Below are 20,211 nucleotides of genomic sequence, written 5' to 3'. Positions count from 1 at the left end.
TAAGTGCTAAGGTTTATCTACATGCAAGCCCCACAGTCTGGTTTAGTGATTTATTTCTGTCAGTAAAATTTCAAATAGCTTCCAGTCAAAAGCAGATTACCCACGACTACGCAATGCAATATGTTACAGCAGATTTGCAATGTATGTTCTTTGTATGCCATGTAATGTATTCACAGTATCAGAGTCGTGACATTGCTGCTTAGTTGTACACCATCATTTGGACTATAACCCCTTAAAATGTGAGTGTAGAAATAGCTTGGGGCTCACTAATATTTACGGTATAAGTATTTTGGGTGCTTTTTTCATAATGCTGTCTGTATGAACAATATTAAAAAGATTTGCTTTATGAATGAAGCTTAATATATTGTAAGCATAATTCGGTAGGCTTAATTTAAAAAGCATCAAATGGTGTTATCTACCTGATGATGCCCACAAATCTTAATTCCTAAATTATCATCCTCTTAACTGAGTTCATCTGTACCCACGGTGCTGGAGCTATGTTTCAGAATTGGACAAATTATTCCTGAGTTTTGATAAGGAAGTGATTATATTATCAGAGAGAGTTTTTTGTTACCTCTGAAAGGCAATCTAGTGTAGTATTGATTGACTTTCAACATGGCTAATCGAATAGCTAAGTGGACAAATATCTACATGGCAATGAAGGTTTATTATATCATTAATGCTTTATCCCATTTATAGGTTTTAAGATTTTTAATGTGGCAGATCTGCTGTTCAACAAACTGCACTTCTTCCGGTCTTTTAAAACTTTAACATAAAATAGGTGCTTGGGAACAAAAAAATTAGGGGATTGACAGGGATGGAGAGCTGTTCAGCAGCAGCCTGATCTTGGCGACTTCTACCTGTACGAGCAAATATGTAAATTTGAGCCACTTTTCTGTGTCTTGATACATAAGATTTGGAGTCGATCTGTATATCCTGAATTCTGTACTGTAATGAACTATATTTTCTGCTACAACACTTTGTAATTCTGATGATACTGTTCGCAATAACGATGAACATAAGCTGTGTTATAAACTGGTACTTTTTGCAAGCAAAATTAACTAGAAAATTGTGGGCATATGCGAGATACAAAATTTGTCTGGCATCTATGTTAAGTGTTACACTGCAAAATCTTCAGCCCTTGATATATAAGCAGGTAGAGTTCTACATATGCAGTGTCAGCTCTAAGCAGAGTTTACCCCAGCGTATAATAACCCCACCACTAACTACTTAAATAAACATGGACTTCAGGGATTCATACCACTCTTGATTGAAACAGTATTGAGGAGTGGAAGCTGCTTGAAATCTCTTAGAACTTTTGTAATTGCAAAATGACTCTCATCTGTTAGTAAGTTTGAATAAAAAGTGTTTGGGGCTGCTAGGGTTTGAGTTCAAAGAATAACTGTGGTTTGCCAAGGCAAGAAGTAGGTAATTAAAGCAATGTTTGAGACACACTGAAAGCTTCAAAACAGGACAACTTTAAGGGTAATGTTTTCTAGACTGGAGAGGAAAGAAAGTGAAAATAACCCAAGAATGTATTAAGGCATGTCTCATTGAATCTCCTAACAGCTCCTGAGAGTTGTATAGTAACTGCAGTTATTATCAGCAAACTGACTGTAAGAGTTATTTTCTGACATTTTCTGTGTATTATGTGGCTGTGAGTTGCCACACCAAACTTGCTCAATTCACAAGTCAAAACAAGACTTTATTATAAGGCTAACAGTGCAACCACAGTCTATTGTCTGAAAGTTGGCCACTGCTCTTGCTTCATACACCACCACTAAGAGGGATGACTTTGGACCTAGGGCTTCTATTACAGTTCTCTTGGTGAACTGTGAAGCCAAACAGAATTTGCTTTGTAGTTCTGCAGTATATTGAGTCATTGGTGTTAATGGTAATGACTAGTTTTGTCTGAGAGTTTGAGAGATGTGACTTCAAAGACACATGCTCTAGAAGTAGACACGTAAAGTAGTAACCAGGTGCCATTTCTATAGGATATTTTTCACCTTAACTGAATGTTAAGGTTTATGTATTAGGCTTACTATTTCCTAAATATTCAGTATTGCAGATAGATATTGAGATGTTTTCACAGCACATTAGCGTTCAAATGTTCCCTAATAAATTAGGTTTTGTTTATAGCTATGGTCTCCTGAACTACCGCAGAGGGCACATGCTCAGTAGGAAAAACATCTTGGTTACACTATGAGGTCTGCTAGGAAATATCGTTTCAGCTATTTGGAGGTGGACACTCCTGACGTCAGTCTGATTTTTCTTTTTTTTTTTTCCCTTTTCTTTTTTTCCTTTGGCTTCCAGTACTTAGTTGTAGAGCAAAATTTCCCATCTTTGAAGTAGTTGATTCTGCATCACGGTTGATTTGAAAGTTCAAAGAGACGCTCAGTTACACAGCTAATATCCAAGCAAATCTTCATTTCTTTTAAATTCTTCAGGACAGGAAAATTTCCATTCAAATTGTTTTCTTGTGTAGTTGACATCGTTTAAAGGTCGAGGAGGAATATTCTCATCGTGTGCATTATTTTCACGACCGATGCAGCGGTGTAGTTGGAGGTCAGGGCTGAGCCAGCCCAGTGCCTTGTCACTGCCATCAGGAGTGGCACCATCCTCCTGTCCCTCCTTCCCACCTCCCTGTTCCTCTCCCAAACCGTGCCTTACTCAGGCTGGGACGCGCCCTCCCTTCTGCTGACTCCTGTGCTCATCTGACTGCACGGGAAACCGGAGTGACTAAAATACGTTTGGCTTTTTTGCTGGACGAGTTTTCTGCGCGGAGCCGGCTCCCGGTGCGCTCAGAGAAGCGCGGAAGCCCAGCAGAGGCGGCAGCGGCAGGGCCCCGCGCCTGCGAGGAAGAGGAGGTGAGGAAGAAGCAGATCTTCCTATTTTAGCTGCAGCCAGATTTCAGCTGACTTAGCTGTGTCGCAACTCTACACCTCACAAAATGACCTAGTTTATTTGGGATTTTTCTCCTGGTGTAAAACTACATGAACATTTAAGAAAATGAGAGTGTTAACGCCTGAGTTTCTGCAATTACTGTGCTGGGCCAGAGTTGGAGTAACCCCTTTGGGTTTAGGATGGTTATTCCACGTTGGCAGCTGTGCAAATTGGTGCCACCCGCCGAACGGATTTATGAAAGCTTTATGGTAAACCCCAGTTTTGGAGTACCTTTAGTTAGTGTTAGCTGCAGAGTTTGGGTTTGGGGTGGGTTTTTTTTAATTGATTCAGGAGAGAGACTATTTATCATTCCCTATAAATGGTAGCACGTCCTTGAAAACAAGTGTTCGAAAAGACTTTTTTAAAGATGTTTTTACGAATGCTTTGGAATTTAATGTGCTTAAAAAGAACTTCTCTCAAAATTTTGCAGGTGCTTATAAGTTTCTAAGTACTACCTGTGGATCAAGAGAGTCTATGTGAGGTCGTAATATGTACTTCTAGGGTCGGTAGTAAAAAGCATATTTATATTCCTTTTAGCTACTATCACTTTCTGAGAATAATGACAGAATTACAGTCATAGAAAGATGACAATAATAAAAGGCCCTCCTACTAGGCTAGAAAAGATACTGCCAAGGATCAAGTAGCTTTTATTCAAAGAATTAATCTACCCCTCATATTTTGATGGTTGAAAACTGTTGATATGAGGTATTGTAAAATGTGTAAACATTCAAATAAAATTAACTGCATAGACTTGATCTACTGCAGGCTTATGTTTTTGGTGTTGAATATTCCTCTCTTTTTTTTTAATGTTCTCCAATGAAAATAGGTATTTAAAATATATCATTAAACATTTTCTTTTATTGTTGGGGTCCTAATTGCCTTGAAAAAAATCCATCAACCTAAAAAGATTATTTTAAAATCAAGTCTGTTGAACACACTTGACATTGGATACCTCTCTATACATAATTCTTCTGTTTTCATAGCAGCACATTTATAGACAAAGTTGTTAATTAAAAGATTTTACATTTATAGCTGAGTATTTGCTTCATAGATCCTGGGAGGACTGGGGAAACCAGCTGGAGATGGTGACTCAAGAGAACATTTTGGAACATTCTGGGTCCCTAATCTATTAGAAATAGACACAGGAAAGGAGTCTAACTAGTTCTGTGATTACTCATTTTAGAGGCAGAAGTTTTATCCTTTTACTGATCTATATTTAGGCTACATGTTCTTCTCTTACCTAAAGCTCTCAGTGGTAACTGTAGATTTCTTCTAAACCACCGACAGAAGTCAGTGCCGTGTCCTTCACCAAGCAAGCGCTGTTCGCAGAAGCATAGATATTAAATAAATTAGAATTATTTAGCATAAGATTTGAAGAAAAAAAAGAGAAAAAAACACTGCTGTGACATCATTTTCACAGTATTCTACATCATCCCAAGGAAATACCTTTGCTAACACATTTGTTGGAAGGTTTTGCTTACATTTTTCAGTTAACTCAGTCACCCACAACTCCAGACATATACTCAGTGTCTAATCCTCTATGGATGCTTTCATTGCTGCTTGTTTGTAGCGTATAAAATCCAGTTTTATGTTAAGTAGGTGGATTGCTAATTTGCCAGCATGCCATTCTGGATCGGGCATTTATGAATTGTTTTTAAGCACCAAAGTGGACAATGAAAGCTTTATATCAATTCCCCAATTAGCAGTAATCATTCTTGTTAAACTTTGGTAAAGAGCTGCAGTATGCAATGAATGTAAAGTATTCATTCCTGAGCTGTTTCTTCTCCCCCCCCACCCCCCTGCATTTTTACATTTTGTCAGATAGTCTTATGCTGCTTGTTATTTCTGTTCATATTGCAGATTGAGAATGTTGACGTCTGCCTTAGCTTTCTAGCAGCCAGAGGCGTAAATGTCCAAGGTCTTTCTGCAGAAGGTAAGAGAAATAGATCGTCAGAACCAATAAAAGGATTTTTTTTTCTGAAAACTAATTTTCTTAATACAAATTATTTGCACACAAATACCAAACTCCAGCTGTCTTGAATAGCATGCAAATATAGATTAGTGATAGCAAATGAGAGAGAAGTTTGGATTTCCTTTTAATTTTCCCTTGAAATTGAACCAAGAAATTCAATATGTTTATGAAGCCTGAGACAATGTTTTAAAATAATAATTTTTTTCAATAGTATTAATCTTTTCATGTTTTCTTCACAATATTAGATAGGTACAGGGTTTCCCAAGCATACTTTTAAACTTGTTTATATATGGGATTCAAAACAACAAAAATGAATATGAGAATCTTGCTCAGTTAAGTAAATCCAGGGAAGACTATTTGTTTAAACAAATTTATTATTAGTAGTAATGCTGTCAGGATGAGTCTGAAAAATACTATATTCCTTTTATGTCATATATTAAGTGAAAGAGTGAACGGTCTTGCTGCTTATATTGTAGTCCTTTCTGCTGTATTAGTCACCCCAAGCAACTGCCTAATACAGTTACAACTAAGTTAATAAATATATTAAATCAAAACCATTAAAATGCCAATTGTCTTAATTAGTATGTAATATTTGCCTTATTAATGTAAAATTAAGTCAGATGAATACTTTATCTTGTAAATTAATAAAATGTATACAAGTGTTTGTCCTGTAACTAATTAAGAAGTTCTGCAAGGTGCTGTGCACACTCAAAATCCCTCTGACTTGCATGGCAGCTGAAGACAATAGCTATTAATAAGACACAACTTTATATTTTTATTTTCCTTGTAACACAACTAAAAGCTAGAAGGAAAAATATATATTTTTCCAGAGATGGTAATTTCAATTGCATTTTAGAAGATATCCAGAGGAAAAAAATTGAATGCTAACCATTGTTTTATTTTAAAATTAACTCAGAATTGTTATCTTTCACCATTTCCACCTTTCTTGTACCTTAGCAGAAGCATAATATGGCCACAATATGTACTATCTACTCATTTTGACTGTCTACTTACGGAAAGCTTCTTAACTGATTTAAAAGAACCTCTGTATAGACTGTAGATATGTTGATGCATGAGAACACTGAACATTTATATGTTACCGTTCATCTCAAAGGTGTTTAGAACTTCAAGTTTTTAGTGCAGCCTATTTTAGTTGCATGTGAAATAACAATCAAATGTGTGAATAGCATGAATTTATTTAATGAGAATACTCTTCTTTGCTTAATACCGTGACATAGTGTGTGACACTTTTTTTCTGTACTTTGTTAAATCAAAATCTGAGTGTATTCTGTAATACATTCCTTTATTCATACCTTTGTTTTGCTTTGGAAAATAATTTTTGATAGGATATAAGCTTCAGCTGTGGAACATTAAGTTCAAATACTACTAAAAGCAATAATACTACATAGTGTTAAAAGCAAGGAATTTTTTTAAAACTTTCATTGATCTTTACAGCAGAATTTTAATAAGGCAGACCTTGAGTTTTGAAGATTAAAACTAGTTTTGCTGTTTTGCAATTGGTCATGAATCTGCTGTGAATCTGCTATTATGTTTGTAATAATATTAGTTCAAAATATCACCAAAGTGTGTTTCCCTTAAATATACCATTTTTAGCATGTACAATCCTGAATATTACAATTTCTCTTGAGAAATTGAGAAAAACAGACTTTTTTTAATCAATAAATTGTCAAGTTACCTTCATAGTGTTTTGTCAGCACAGTTATGTTTAAAATCAATTAAGTTCAGAAACCTTAAGTCTATTTCTTGTAGTAAGCCTTGGTAAATATGTCTTGTTACTACTGGGTCATCTATTAATGACCAGGCAGTTTCTGGAACAGTAAACCATGAACTTAACAAGGATTGAAGATTTCACAACCAGTTTCCCACCTCATTTTGACACTTGAGCAAGGAGGTCTAGAACAAAAGAAAAATCAGAAAATCTTTTAGAATCAGAGCAGCTTAAAGATGGATAGTTGTGTGGTTTTGTTGGGGGCTTTTTTAGGATAATTTTAAACATAATCTTTCTGTGTTCCTTGATAATGATTTTCCCTGAAACCAATGTGACTGCAAAGGTCATTGTTGCTTAAAAAGCTTTCTAATTCTGAGAAAGATCTTCTGTGTTATCTCTGGTGGTCTTGTGGGGAATCAAAGAACCTGCAGCATCTTCATAGGAACGATGAGAAAGTATAGATAGTTAGAATAAATTTCCATTTTGCAAAGTATATTCCAGTGTCCAGGATTGTGTTTGATTTTGAAGAATGGGTTGAGAGCATAAGGGGTCCAGTGTTTGCTGGCCTGTTAGTGGAGGTACTAACATTTCACTTAATCCTATTGAAAGAAAATTAGTATGGTTTAAAGGATGTGAATATGACAGTCATTGTTTATAAATCCTGCTTTAAAAATTACCTAAGGAAGACTGTGTAGGACATACAGCTCAGTATTTAGATTTGCAGGGAAGGCAGAAATATTGCAGTGTTGCATGTTAGGTTACAAGGCTATAGGCCTAATGAAAACCTTTCACAAGAAATTCAGTGCCAAAGAAAATTAATAACGATGCTATGAACAGACCTGAGTGCTGCAGATAATTTCATTAAAGCCTCCTGAGGCTTCTTTTTTGGCACAGAGATCCTTTATGAGCAAAGAATAACACTAACCTTTTAAAACCTTCATCTCAGGATGGGGAAAGACTAAGAAAGGCATGGGAGACATGACAATGTTACTGTGGCTCACCAGAATTTCATATGGGTATCTATTTTAGCCTCTTGTGAAAGCTGTAGTTTTGAAGTCTTCATTAATCAGTAATAACAGTGTAAAATAGAAATCTAGAAAATCATGTAGTTGGAAAGTTCAAAGATGTAGTCATGAACTTTACAGTCACCTTTTTTAATAGGTATTTTCCATTAATTTCCTCCTCTCATGTTCCTTCCAAACTCTTGTGAATAGATATGTGCTCATCCACAAGACTGTCACCATCTCCTCTTTCTGATTTTTCTAGAAGTCACTGTTTACTCCCAGTGTGCACAGAATTTGCCCAAAAAGCAGGAAGAGGTAGAAGGGATGTGTACCTAAGGCCAGAAAGAATTCAGATTTTTTTGAATGTCCCTCTGCTTACTCAGAATATTTGTACTGTATTGAGGCAGGTGTATTCATTTCAGATTATGTATATTATTTAAGGTTTGGTGTACTTTTCTTTATGACCACACACATGTGACTCGTCATGAGGACATTATGGAGATACGTGTTTATTGCAACAGTGACACATAAATAAGCAAAGATTATAACAAACAATAAAGTATCAGTGATACCTAATATGTCCCTGGCATTAGAGATAAATGAAGAGATACAAGGCATAAACAAGTATAGCTATAGGTATGTACAGAGATGTTTTACTATAGAACGGTTACAAAACTGAAGTCTAAAACCACAATGTTTTCACTTCTTTTTCTTTTTCTTTTTTTTTTAAATAGAAATAAGGAATGGAAATTTGAAAGCCATTTTAGGGCTGTTTTTCAGTTTGTCTCGGTACAAACAGCAGCAACATCATCAGCAACAGTACTACCAGTCTTTGGTGGAGCTACAACAGCAAGTCCCTTCACCTCCAGCTGAAATCAGCCAGTCCAAAACGCACCAAGATATGCAGTCGAGGTAGGTTAAAAAGTTAATTTTCTCAGGTGTAAAAGCTTCTTATTTTTCTGTTCAAAAAAAACAAATTTTGTGGAAAAAAAATAGGCCACTTTAAGACTTAAAAGACTGGCTTTTTCCTTTTTTTAGCTATTTTTGTAATGGATGTAGGAAAACAATATCTTAAGTGTTTGTTTAGTATTAAGCTTGCATTTCTTGGGAATAAAGCTAGAGTGAGAGCAGAGAACATTCCTGGTTAAATTTTGTTCAATTTTTAATTAATTTAAAGGCGTTCTTTCACTTGATTATTGATTCTGCTGTCCTTTGCACAGCAAGAGAGAGTGAGCACAACATGAGGTTAGCATACTGGTCATTTCCATGTTTTCCTGACATACCCAGCTCCACATCTAAATGAACGATTTGAAAGTATTAGCAAAATATGTGGGGAAAAGGCACAATTAATACTTTCATTTGTTATAAACACTTTTCATCCCCACACATTCTGGTTTTGAGTGCCTAATTCTATTTGTATCTTTTTTGAAAGGGAGAAGAAATGGCCTTAATCCAGTTGTTTCTTTTAAGTGGCCAGTTTATGATTTAGTTTTAGGAAAGCAAAGCACTCAGCAGAATCCTTAATTGCTGAATTACTTTGCTTTCAGACTGGAGCTGAAAATGTATTTTGAGAAGGTAGTTGCTTCCTGGCCATGAAAAAAGAGTCTGTTTTAAGCACAAATATCTATTTAAATGGAAAGAAGATTAGCAATGTATACTTTATTGGGGAAGTTTAAAAAAAAGCTATTCACGTGTATCTTGCTCCATTGGGGTTAGTACTTTTTTTATTTATTATTTGCTCGTGTAAAATTTTTTACATACTTACTGAACAATTGTATGTCTAGAGTGTGAAAATCAATAACCTAGGATGGATTAAAAATATCAGACTACAATAATGAAATTTTAGTTCTTCAGTCCATTCATATCTAAATTACACTTTCACGTTTATAATAAACATATTTCTTCTTCAGCTGAGAAAACTTTTCACATGTCAGCCTAATGGAAATCTTTGTCTTGAAACTAGGAATGTTGTAAATATATGTTTATAGGAAAATGTTGCTGATAGCATTTTAGTTACCTCATTTGATACAAAAATTAAGATACACTTGTGTTTGCCTTGGGTACTACAATGTGAAATGCATTTTTTTTTCTCTGCTACTGAAAATTAATGTCTTTGAATGCTTTCTCTGTAAAGTTTACAATTAACATGTAATTTGGGGAATTATGCTGTGATCCTAGAAGAATCTGACCACTTTTAACGTTTTCTGAAGTTGAATTTCTGCTTTCTGAAGGATATTTAATACTGTATAAGAGGCAATAACATCTTGTTATTCAGGAATTAATTGGTTTTCCTATGAATGTAGGTCTACAAGTGTCCAAGGCTTTAATCAGTGAAACTAAGGTCTTAGCCAGCTTCATGTGGCCCAATAACCTTTGGTTATTGGGGTTTGTTTATAATTTAGTAAAAGAACTGAAACATTTCCTGCTTTTCTACTTTATCCATGGTGAATTTTTAATAAAAAATTAGTTACCATGCTGCTTTATACATCATCACTATTGCAAGGCATTCTGTTTGTCCAAAAAACCTTGGAGCGAAGAAGTTGTTTACTATTTGGAAGACAGCGATTGCACACTAGTCCTTTGTCTGCTCAGGAATGGTAGGCAAAGAGGGGATGAATTTTTTATAAAGCTTTCTTTTCATTATAATTCCCCAAGATCTCATGGTCCTTCAGTGACTTTTTCTCCTCTTCTACTTTGCTATGTTTAAATATACTTCATTACAAGGAAAGGCAATCGTTCCATGTCCAGAACCCCAGCATTCATGCCTTCGTAAAGTGACAACTAAGGCTGGTTTAACAAAATTTCTGTTTCCATCACTGTTCTTTAGACCCTCTACTTTAATGCCAGGAGTTTAAAATAATTTCATTCTTTTATTAAATTTCTATTCATAGCTATGTTTCAGCTGCAAAATGTTTCTATGTAAAAAGTTATTACAGAGAGATTGATACCATCTTTCTTACTTCCTATCTGTAAACTGAAAGCAAGAATTTTTCTGTTTGCTTTCACATATACAGAAGTTGAATGTTTGTCACCATAAACTTCTGTACTGCCTAAGAGAATATTATTTTCTCTATCCATATATTTTTCACTAAAGCCTTTAAGGATAAAGAACGGTCCCTACTTCTAAAACCTTTCTTCTGTATGAAAGGTGTCTATCTTTGGCTACAAATACATCTAGTATTCTGAGCTGCTAGAAAACAAGGAACTCCAGGACTTAGAAACAAACAGAAACACGGATTTTTTTTAATATTAATTGGCTTTTTCATTTGTCACTGTTTTGAAGTAATATTAGGAAATTAACATAAAATAATATGTCCCCTTCTAAGAAAAATGTCTACTTTTAAAAAGACGTTTTCCACAAATAGATGGGCATATACAAGTATACATTGATGTGAACTCTCTGTGGTGGACTTAGCAACCCTTCTTTTCATAGCAGTCATTTAATTTAATTTAATTAATTCTTTTTTTTCCCCAACAAAACAAATATTTTGAAAAAATAATTCAAAATTATTTCCCAAATGCTTTTTTAGTTTTAAGCTGTTAATGAATAAATAAAAGCTTCTGTTTAGAAAGAAGCCAAAATATGAAATTAAAAAAGAAAAGATTCCTTTGATGGGACTCATCTTGCCTCTTGCCTGTTGTCTGAAATGGGGACAGGTTTCTTACATGACTCCCCAGACTGATTTCTATGCTATGACTGCTTTCACAGCAACTGTGACTCAGCATTAATTACAGAAGGAACCAACATGCCTAACTGATTTACAGGGCAGGAGTTCATGCTTTAGAAGGTCCTAAGGAACTCATATGGCTGCTCCATGGGACACCTGAGACCTTTAGGTATTTTTGGTAAAAAGTAGTTTCATACAGATACTGAAACCTTCCTCTTTCATTGAACGAAGAGTATTGAAAAGTGACAAAATCTAAGGTGTGTAATAATGTCAAATTCTTCACTTTTTCCACGTGAAATTATTAACTCAATAGATAACCTAATTAGTATCAATTACAGAGTAATTTTACCTTTTTTCTGAAGTAGTGGTGATAAAATGAGCTATTTTATCCTTTCATAGTGGATGTTAATCTTTAAGGCAATTTATTATTACACATTCATTGTGCAGCTATGCCTCTATTAGCCTGTTGCAGTTCTGAATATGCTTTTAAAAATTCTTAATACTTTCTGTGTTCTAACAATTTATACTATGAAAAAGGCTGGCATGTAGAAACCTTAAGGCAGTAAATTACTCATGGTGTATATGTTGGAAAAATTATTTTGCAAATGCATGTAAGAGAGATTATTTTTCATTAAATTGGTCTGTGGTCCTTTATTACCTGGAAATAGTTCTTTCAGGTTTTGAGAGGAACAAGAAAAATTATCTTCTTATTATGACAGAAGCCAGGTAATGAATACAGTAGCAAACACCTGAATGACACATTCATCTTTATTCAGTAATGGCAAAACTCTTCAAACCTAATTTGAGTAAATTTTCAAGGGTATTTTGAAAATTATCTTCTTATACCTATGGGTATTTTATTTTACTTGAAGACTCGCATATTTCTACTGTGTTAGACACCTGAGAAATAAAGCTGTCTTTTTAAGGCACTGTATACATTTAAGTGCATTTGATATGTACATGTTTGTATGTGTGCAGACATGTGAGCAAAATCAAAACATACACACTGAAAAAGATGGATACTTTTTATAGACTTTGTACCTTTTTAAAATGTTCAGCAAGAAATCACATTTCATGTTGTAATTTAAGTCTTTGAAACTATGTCTTAATAATCGCAGTTACTTTAGGTTAGATTATTCCATCGGGAAGTTATCTTTGTTGCTTCCAGCTAAGTTATAGTAAGCATATTGCTTAATTTCCACTTGATATCCTGGGAGGTAAAAAGCCGTTGTGTGTGCTTTATTAAAGAAGTATGAAAAGGTGATGGTCTCCACTGTTTCAGAGGGAAACACAGGTTATACATGGGAGAGGGAAATACCTCTGAGAAGTCACACAGAAGATGGTGAGGATACGGAGGTGGTAGCATTCAGGCCCTGCTGAAGACCAGGGAAGTTTTGTCCTTGTATGTACAGGGCTAGTGTCTCACTCTCCTAATTTAAGAGAGTGGTCCTGATGATGATGATGACAACGATGGTACTCTCATCCTGATTTCCAGGTTATGGTGTCCTCAGTAACGATCAATGTCTGTGTTCCTTACTGGGTCTGAGCCTGTTCCGCATGCCACCGAAGCCGACTTACTTTAGTATCAACCTCAATGAGAGAGTGTTTGGGCCCTTTGTCAACAGAAGCCGAAACAGGCAGAAAAAATGGTATTAGGACTCTAGAGCTTTCACAGCCAGGTTATTTTGATATGGTAAACAAACGGAAGCCCCAGGGGAAGGCTATAATCAGAATATCCTGAGACTGAGCAGGATTAAGTTTGTGCAGAAATGGGGAATTTGGGAGGCTGGTTGTCCTTGGATGACTAGATAATCGGTGCCTCCTACAGGAGACAACACAGATCAGGAAGGTAATTAACTGATTTCCAGAGGAACCTCTCTCCCCTTAGTGTAAAGTTTGCATAGGAGGATAATGAATTTTCTATGGCAGGCTCCTAACAAAGTTATCTGAAATTGGTCAGCGTGGCAATACTTTAACATTCCTAATTCCATGTAATTGGTCCATAACCAAGCTCAGAATTAGGAAAATTGTGCACACAGAAGGGGAGCAAGATTCTGCATGTGAAAGAGTATCATTGGCCTATCTAATCCTAGGGCCAACAGCAACATTTCAAATTAAATGTAAAAAAGAACGAAGGAAGTTGATTTATGGTAAGTGAAATTTCATTGCAAAGAATATGCTTTAGTAATGGAATATTATAATTTCGTACCACTAAGTATAAAAACTCCTAAAATTATTTAGATGATTAGTGGAAAAATCTGTGGTAAATAATAAATGGTAACCTAAGGGAGAGAATGGGTTTAGATGTGATTTCTGGTTTCTTTTTATCCTAAAATTTCCTATATTCTTGTATGACTAACTGTGGGAATTGAACGCTTCAAAATCTGAGGTAGGCACTTCACTCTTTACTTATGACTTTGTTGCAGCTTTGAGATTTAGTTAAAAAAATACAGTGCTGGTGGCCTTATTTATATCTGTCAGTACGGATAGATGACAACAATGGTTACATTATATTTTTATGCTTCGCTTTGCTAGTGGATTCCATTATCACAGCAATACATCTAAACTTTCTGCAGTGATGATCTTTCAACCACCCAGATACTAAGAGAAAACACATGTGGATGAAAGAAGTTCTGTCTCATTTATGGATTAGGCAGTAACTGGTTTCAGTAAGCTGTCAGCAAAATTCCCCGAGACGGACAAACTATTTTATCACGTACAGGAATGATGAGCACAGCTTGAGGTCCAGATGGATTTTGTTAAATTTGTTATATTAAAAGAGCACCCTGGTTTTCCTAGGCGTATAAACAAAGTTAGGTAGCTGATTTCTACAGGCAGTTGCATATATAACTACTGCAAGGAACAGGGTTTCATGTTGCCTCCTGCTCAGAAGTACTAGGGAAAAAATGAAGCGTATTGGACATGCAGCTAGGGCTGTGTGAAATACAGTAATGCAAATGCAGTGGTTATGATTATGAATTTAAATAGATACATGCCAGAATACTGGCAATCTGTATGGCAGTCTTGGTTACACCACTCTCAATTTAGAAAAAGGCCTTTGTTTCAGTGTTCTCAACGTTTGAAATACAACCTTAACAGTCTACACCAAGTGCATTGCACTGACAGAGGCTAAAAAATGGAATGTGTACATAGCTGTGTGTCTTCCTTGGTTAATGGAAAGGAAAGCGCTGAACCGAGTCTCCTTGCTGTCCTTAGCTCTTGCCATTCCTAGTCCCTTGGTTTTAGTGAAGGGAAACAGGTAGGTAGTTCCTGCTTTTCCCACTACAGAATCATTATCTAATGACTGCAAAGAAGAAAAATCAGGAAAAGGTTTATTTTTTCTTCCTGTTCTCTGTTTTCCAGTAAGGGTCTAAGTGAACAAATTGCTGTTAGTCTAAACTGATGTATTTTTATGCGCCTGGAAGATAATGCAGAATGAATTGCTTAATGTGATTGCACCAGGATCTGCAGCAGCTAACCTTCAAATGGACCGTAGGGATTTAATTTCACTTTGACTGAGCTATCTTTCTATCTTAAAAATCAGCTTTGGCCCCATTTTGTTCTACTCCTCAAAGACACAGTCATGACAGTCCTCACGGTTCCCAACAAAAGGAACTTCAGGAAGGAAGTCCTTTCATCTTCATTGTCCTGAAGTCCAAGTAACTGAAGTATATACTATCTCTGTGTGCCAATTAAATCTGTTAACTGTGTACCTAAGCAAATAGATGATATTCAATAATGATGAGTTGCATAAATTAGAGATTCGTTCCTGTGATAAGCACTATATAGGTCATCAGGAAAAGTGGCTCTTCTTGCCCGTGCCATTTGTTTATCTCACATAGCTATGAAATTAATTTACACATTTGATATAACTGTCATTACCTGCTGGGAATTACTGCAGTTTCAGGAGTTTTCTAGGCTACAACTATGATATACTGACAGAACATTGTAAAAATTACACCTTTATAGCCTCCTGCGTATTAATATTACTGCCACAGTTTCATTAACAATTTTTTTCCCCTAAAATTCACCTTACTAGCTATATTTTGAAACAGCATGCAAAAATGCATCAGCACTATTTGAAGTTTCATAATACATACTTCTGTTTCATTTGAGAGACATAGAAAATTCCATACACAAAAGAGTTAATTCTTGATGATGGCAAACGACTAACCTTTCTAATAACCTTCACACAGAAAAGGCAGAACAGTGCAGTAGCAAGAATGTATTTGTCACATACTTCTTCCCTGTAGCCCATCCTCTCTGAGATAAAAAGATACCTAATAATATTTCTTAAGCTTAAAATAAGGAAAAAACCAAGGGGTTTCAAAGCAGACTTTCAGTTTCTAAAACAAATGGTCTTTTCTATAGCTATAATAGCACCTATTAGATAGAAAATATAAAAATGTAAATTATAAAGCATTTTATAGGCTCTCAATAGCTTTTAAGATTTTTTTTTTTTTTTTTTAACTTTTCCTCTCCTATTTAACCATTGCCCTACCAACCTCTCGGAAACTGCTTATATCTTTTACCTTCTTATGTAATTCTGTGGGCTGGATCCTGAAAAGCTTGTCCTTTACTGGTTGATACCTGCCCTTGTGTGTTACTTAGTATGTTCTACAGTCCTTCCTCTCTGCAAAGTACCTGATGTTTTTCTGAACATTTTCTTTAGGAACCTGTGACACAGTTACACTGATTTCTCCTGTTTATAAATTACATCTGCCATGTGCTCAAGAATGATATTTCTTTCTCTGCCTCTTGTTCTGTTGCATTTCAAAATGCGACTGTCATCCTTTATCGTTGTCTGTTCTTATGGTTTTCAAGACTGTTTTAATTCAGTTTAGTGATGATTCTCATTTTGTGCATTTCAGATATTCTCATTGTCTGGCACTTGTCTCCCTTGCCACTCATTACTTTTTATGTTTCATTTTTGATGCACTTTGGCCATAAATTTCACTGTTGCTTATCCCGATCATGTAGAATTTAATGGGAAGCGTTCTATTCATCCTTGTAGCATTTGAATCCAACTTTTCATGTATTTCCTTTTGAAGGAATAGAAGCTTTATAATGTAGTTATTTTCCCTTCAGATATTCCTTGTTGCTCTACCCTCACTCTCCATAGAGATTCATTAATTCTTCTCATTTTCTGAAAATGACATCTGATGCAATTGTGTCCATGCATTTTTTCCTTCTCCAGGCCTGTCACCTATTTAACTCTGAATGTCTTACAAACATTTGAGGTTGCCTATAATTTTATGTATATGGCAAATAAAATTTAAATACATGTAAAGTGCAATAGAAGCCATACTGAATTATTCCTGTCTTCATTCTTTCTTTTGTCCTATGATTAGTTTTCTTATCTATTCTGAACCAAAATGCTCTTGCCTTATTCCTATTTATCGCTTAACAGATTCCTTGATAGCAATGTGTAACTCAGTCTTTTCCTTGCATTCTTCCATTTAAGTCATAGTTTTATATTTGTCCTGCTACTTTCTTTGCTACTGTCAGTCCTTTTTAACAATTTTTATCTCTTAGTATTTTCACAGACTGTGCAACAAATGTGGTATTCTACATGTTGTTTTTCAGGTGTCAGTTAATGAAATAACATTACACTTTGCAGCTGCTATGGAGATTACTTTGTCTCTTCCTTTACTGCTCCCCTCCTCCAAAAAAAAAAAAAAAAAAAAAAATTACAAATCCATACACTTCCAAAGAAGCACAGGAAGTGCTGTTTATGACAATTATTGCCTATGGAAAATGAATTAAAATAGAAGTGAAAAAATGAGCTTTTGTTATATTTAAAATTCACCACACCTACAAGAGATAAATTAGAAGCTTAGGAAAATCACTTATATATGTATTTGTGGTTTTGTCTGCTTTTTTGAAAATGCTTATGGCAACATAGCTGAAATGTTGGTAGAATCTTTTGTAATTTCTTTATATTGCATACCTGTTTACTATTTTAGAGTCAATGGGGAGACCAAACAAAATGCTCACAAATGTACTTAAATACCTTCAATAAAAACAGGCTTAACTATGTGATAAGTGTTTGACCCATGCAGGTTTATAGCAATCCCAACCATACTTTAGGATGTGTTGATGAATGTGGATTTTCTGGAAATCTATGAAAAGGTTCAAGAGATGAGAAGTGTAGATTTGAAGAAGTGACAGCCTCAGGCCTTCTGGCACCTGCTTTTTCATTCCCTTTAGGAGAAAACTTTGTTACAGTCTTATCCTATCAAACCATGAAACAGAATAGTGGCATACATTTCTGTGCAGATCATCTGATATAATTTTATTCTAGTGCGAGATCATAAATGGCATGGAGATAAGGTCCTAAAAGGGTACAAATGGTCCCTAAGAACTAGTCGTAGTTCTGGCAGCACGCAGTTATCCACTTGGCTAATTTGTTCAGAGAAATTAGTGGGTTTTAAAAGATTGTTTTATTTTAGGTGAGCTACAGGTCAGGTTAATCACAGCAGCTAGGTAGCACATTTATTACTTTGTTGATATCCTCTTTTTTTCTTTAATGTTGTGGTTCATATATTCTTTCATTAAATTCCACAAAATACCTGTCCTACAAATCCTGGGACCAGGGTAGGAAAGGGTATGGTCACTGTGGCAGACGATTCATTCTTATTACAAGTCAAGTGTTCTGCAAGAACATAAATGTGGATACAAAACTGAGTTATCTGCATTTTGGTTTATGAGCTGTGAACAACAGGAAAACACTGAAAACACAATTTTACTTGTACCTCCAAGCCTGAATCAGTTGGAGACAGACTTCTTGTATAAGATGCCAGAAGTTCAAAGAGCGGAAAGGAGAAATGTCCACCTAATACAGAACAGATGACATGGTATGAGCTAGCACTGCCTGAGCCATAGACATTTCCTCTTGTAAATGAAAAAATAAATGTGTATTTCTGTGTTAGAGATATATATATATAAAAATATACATCTATAAAATATGAAATATAGATATATCTATAAAATACACATACATATATAACATTTATATATAAATAATTAACATTTAAAAAATATATGTAGATAGATACATATATGTAGATGTAAGCATATATTAATTTACCAAGACTGGGCTAAAAAGGCAAAAGAAATGTCTGAAGAATATTGTTCGTGGGAAAATTCAGGTTTTTTGGTTTCCTCCTTAGTGTTCCTTGGCTGTCCATTTGAGGAATCAGGGATCTTTTACCTGCCCAGACTGTTTGGTATGGTGAGAAGCCTGGAAACTTTTGTTTCCTGTGGCATCTCTCCAGGCACACTGGGGATTTGGAGTCAGGTGAACCTTAGAATATTATCGCTTGTGCTTTTTGCCAGGCAGGCTGATGAGAATTATACAGCCAAGGAGCTTGTTTGGTTTTTTTTTAAAAAAAAAAAAAAAAAAAAATGTGTACAGCACAATCAAGACCTGCTGGGGAAATTTTTACATTGAAAATGCACTCTTTTTAAACTAGTTTTTTATCAGGGAATCATTCTAATAGAAAAGTCTTGAGCAGTTCTGAAATGCAGTCACCCTAGTGATATAAATACACTTTATAAGATCAACAACATGTTAAAATTCAAGTATGTCAGTAAGGTAGAAAGATTTTGATTACATACTACAAACCTCTTTGCCTTTTGTCTAATTTTAGGAGATCACATAGCTGGCATTTCAGAACCACCATGTAACTCTTAACATTATAGGAAAATGACAGTGTGATGTAACATGATCCTTTTGATCTTTCGAAAGACTGTTAATAAAAAGTAGACGATATTCAGGCTGACGCTGCATGGGTTACTTTTTGAAGAAGGAGGTTGAAATATTTTCAGCTTGATTCATGCTCTGTATCTAGGTTTATAGGAGCTCCATCCTTCAGCTTTATGTGGTATACACACTTTCAAGGAGCTGCTTCTTTCCTGATATACCGTGCTATTTGTATAGCAGCAAGACAGACTTTCTGGCAGCTTAGTTCAGCGTCGAGCAGTCACTTGCCTTCCCTCCATCTTCTTTGTTCTGCTTTGCCCATTTCAGTCGAATATTTCACTTCACTTTCAACGGGAGGGCATTTAAGAACCTTTAGCGTTGTAGCTTATATTGAGTCCCTAGACTCCCTACACCTTTTCGGACCATTTCTGAGCCCTTTTATCCTGCCTGCAGCTGCACGCCCTCCGTCAGCTCCCCGTCTAGGTGGAACACGGTGCGTAGCTCCCCAAGGCGACCGCCCGTGCTGCACGGCCACGTGCCGCGGCGCGGAGTCCTGCTTCCCGCAACCCGCGCGGCCGTAGTTCCCCGTCAGCATCCTCAGGGCCAGGCCAACCTCTAACATCTCTGTAGCTTCCTTCTCAACGCTACCCCAGCTACCTCTGTGCTTAACTGCCTTTCTGGGCAGTCTCGGCACTTTCATTCCATTTTCTCACAGCACTTAAGGACCAGCAACAGAAATTACCCGCTGTCGCCGTTTCGCATCTGCTGCGTCGGCTAGTGTTTCTCCCTGGTTTGCGAGAGAAAAGTTGGGGGCTTCCTGCCGGCTCTGCGCTCAGGGTTGGTCTCCTCTGTAGTTTCCATGTCCCTTTCCTGCCAGTGCACTGCCGCTGGGCTTTTTAGGTGACTGCTGTGGCTCCTCCGAGGAGTCAAAGCTGCGCCCACGCCAGGGAAGACTGGTGGGGGGAGTATTATAGCAGTGGAAAGGGTCTTGGGAGCCGACAGCTGAGAACCAACGGCTATCGAAATCTCTCTTTCCAACCCTCCGACAAATAAACCCTTCCTCGTCCCAAATACTGTGGTGTTAAACTGGTACTGTCTGGTTTGTTAACACGCATCTGCTGCTTTAATGCAGGTATATATTTATTAAACTTTTGTGTGGATCTGTAAGCATAAAAAAATGATTGTTTTAA

General features: G+C 36.1%; 1 protein-coding gene across 6 annotated transcripts in view; it reads left to right on the top strand.

The window, feature by feature from the left end:
- The window catches only part of NAV3 (neuron navigator 3), a 275,913-nt gene that overhangs the window by 106,033 nt on the left and 149,669 nt on the right, over nt 1-20,211 (top strand). For all 6 annotated transcript variants that reach the window (XM_030002936.2, XM_030002937.2, XM_030002935.2 and 3 more), the window contains exons 4-5: nt 4,804-4,876; nt 8,383-8,560. In XM_030002936.2, coding sequence (XP_029858796.1) covers nt 4,804-4,876; nt 8,383-8,560 — 251 coding nt within the window. The remainder of the gene's footprint in view (nt 1-4,803; nt 4,877-8,382; nt 8,561-20,211) is intronic.

The sequence above is a fragment of the Aquila chrysaetos genome, chromosome 26 (genome assembly GCF_900496995.4).
Source record: "Aquila chrysaetos chrysaetos chromosome 26, bAquChr1.4, whole genome shotgun sequence".
Lineage (NCBI taxonomy): Eukaryota > Metazoa > Chordata > Aves > Accipitriformes > Accipitridae > Aquila > Aquila chrysaetos.
This window is presented reverse-complemented; position numbering and strand designations above follow the sequence as displayed.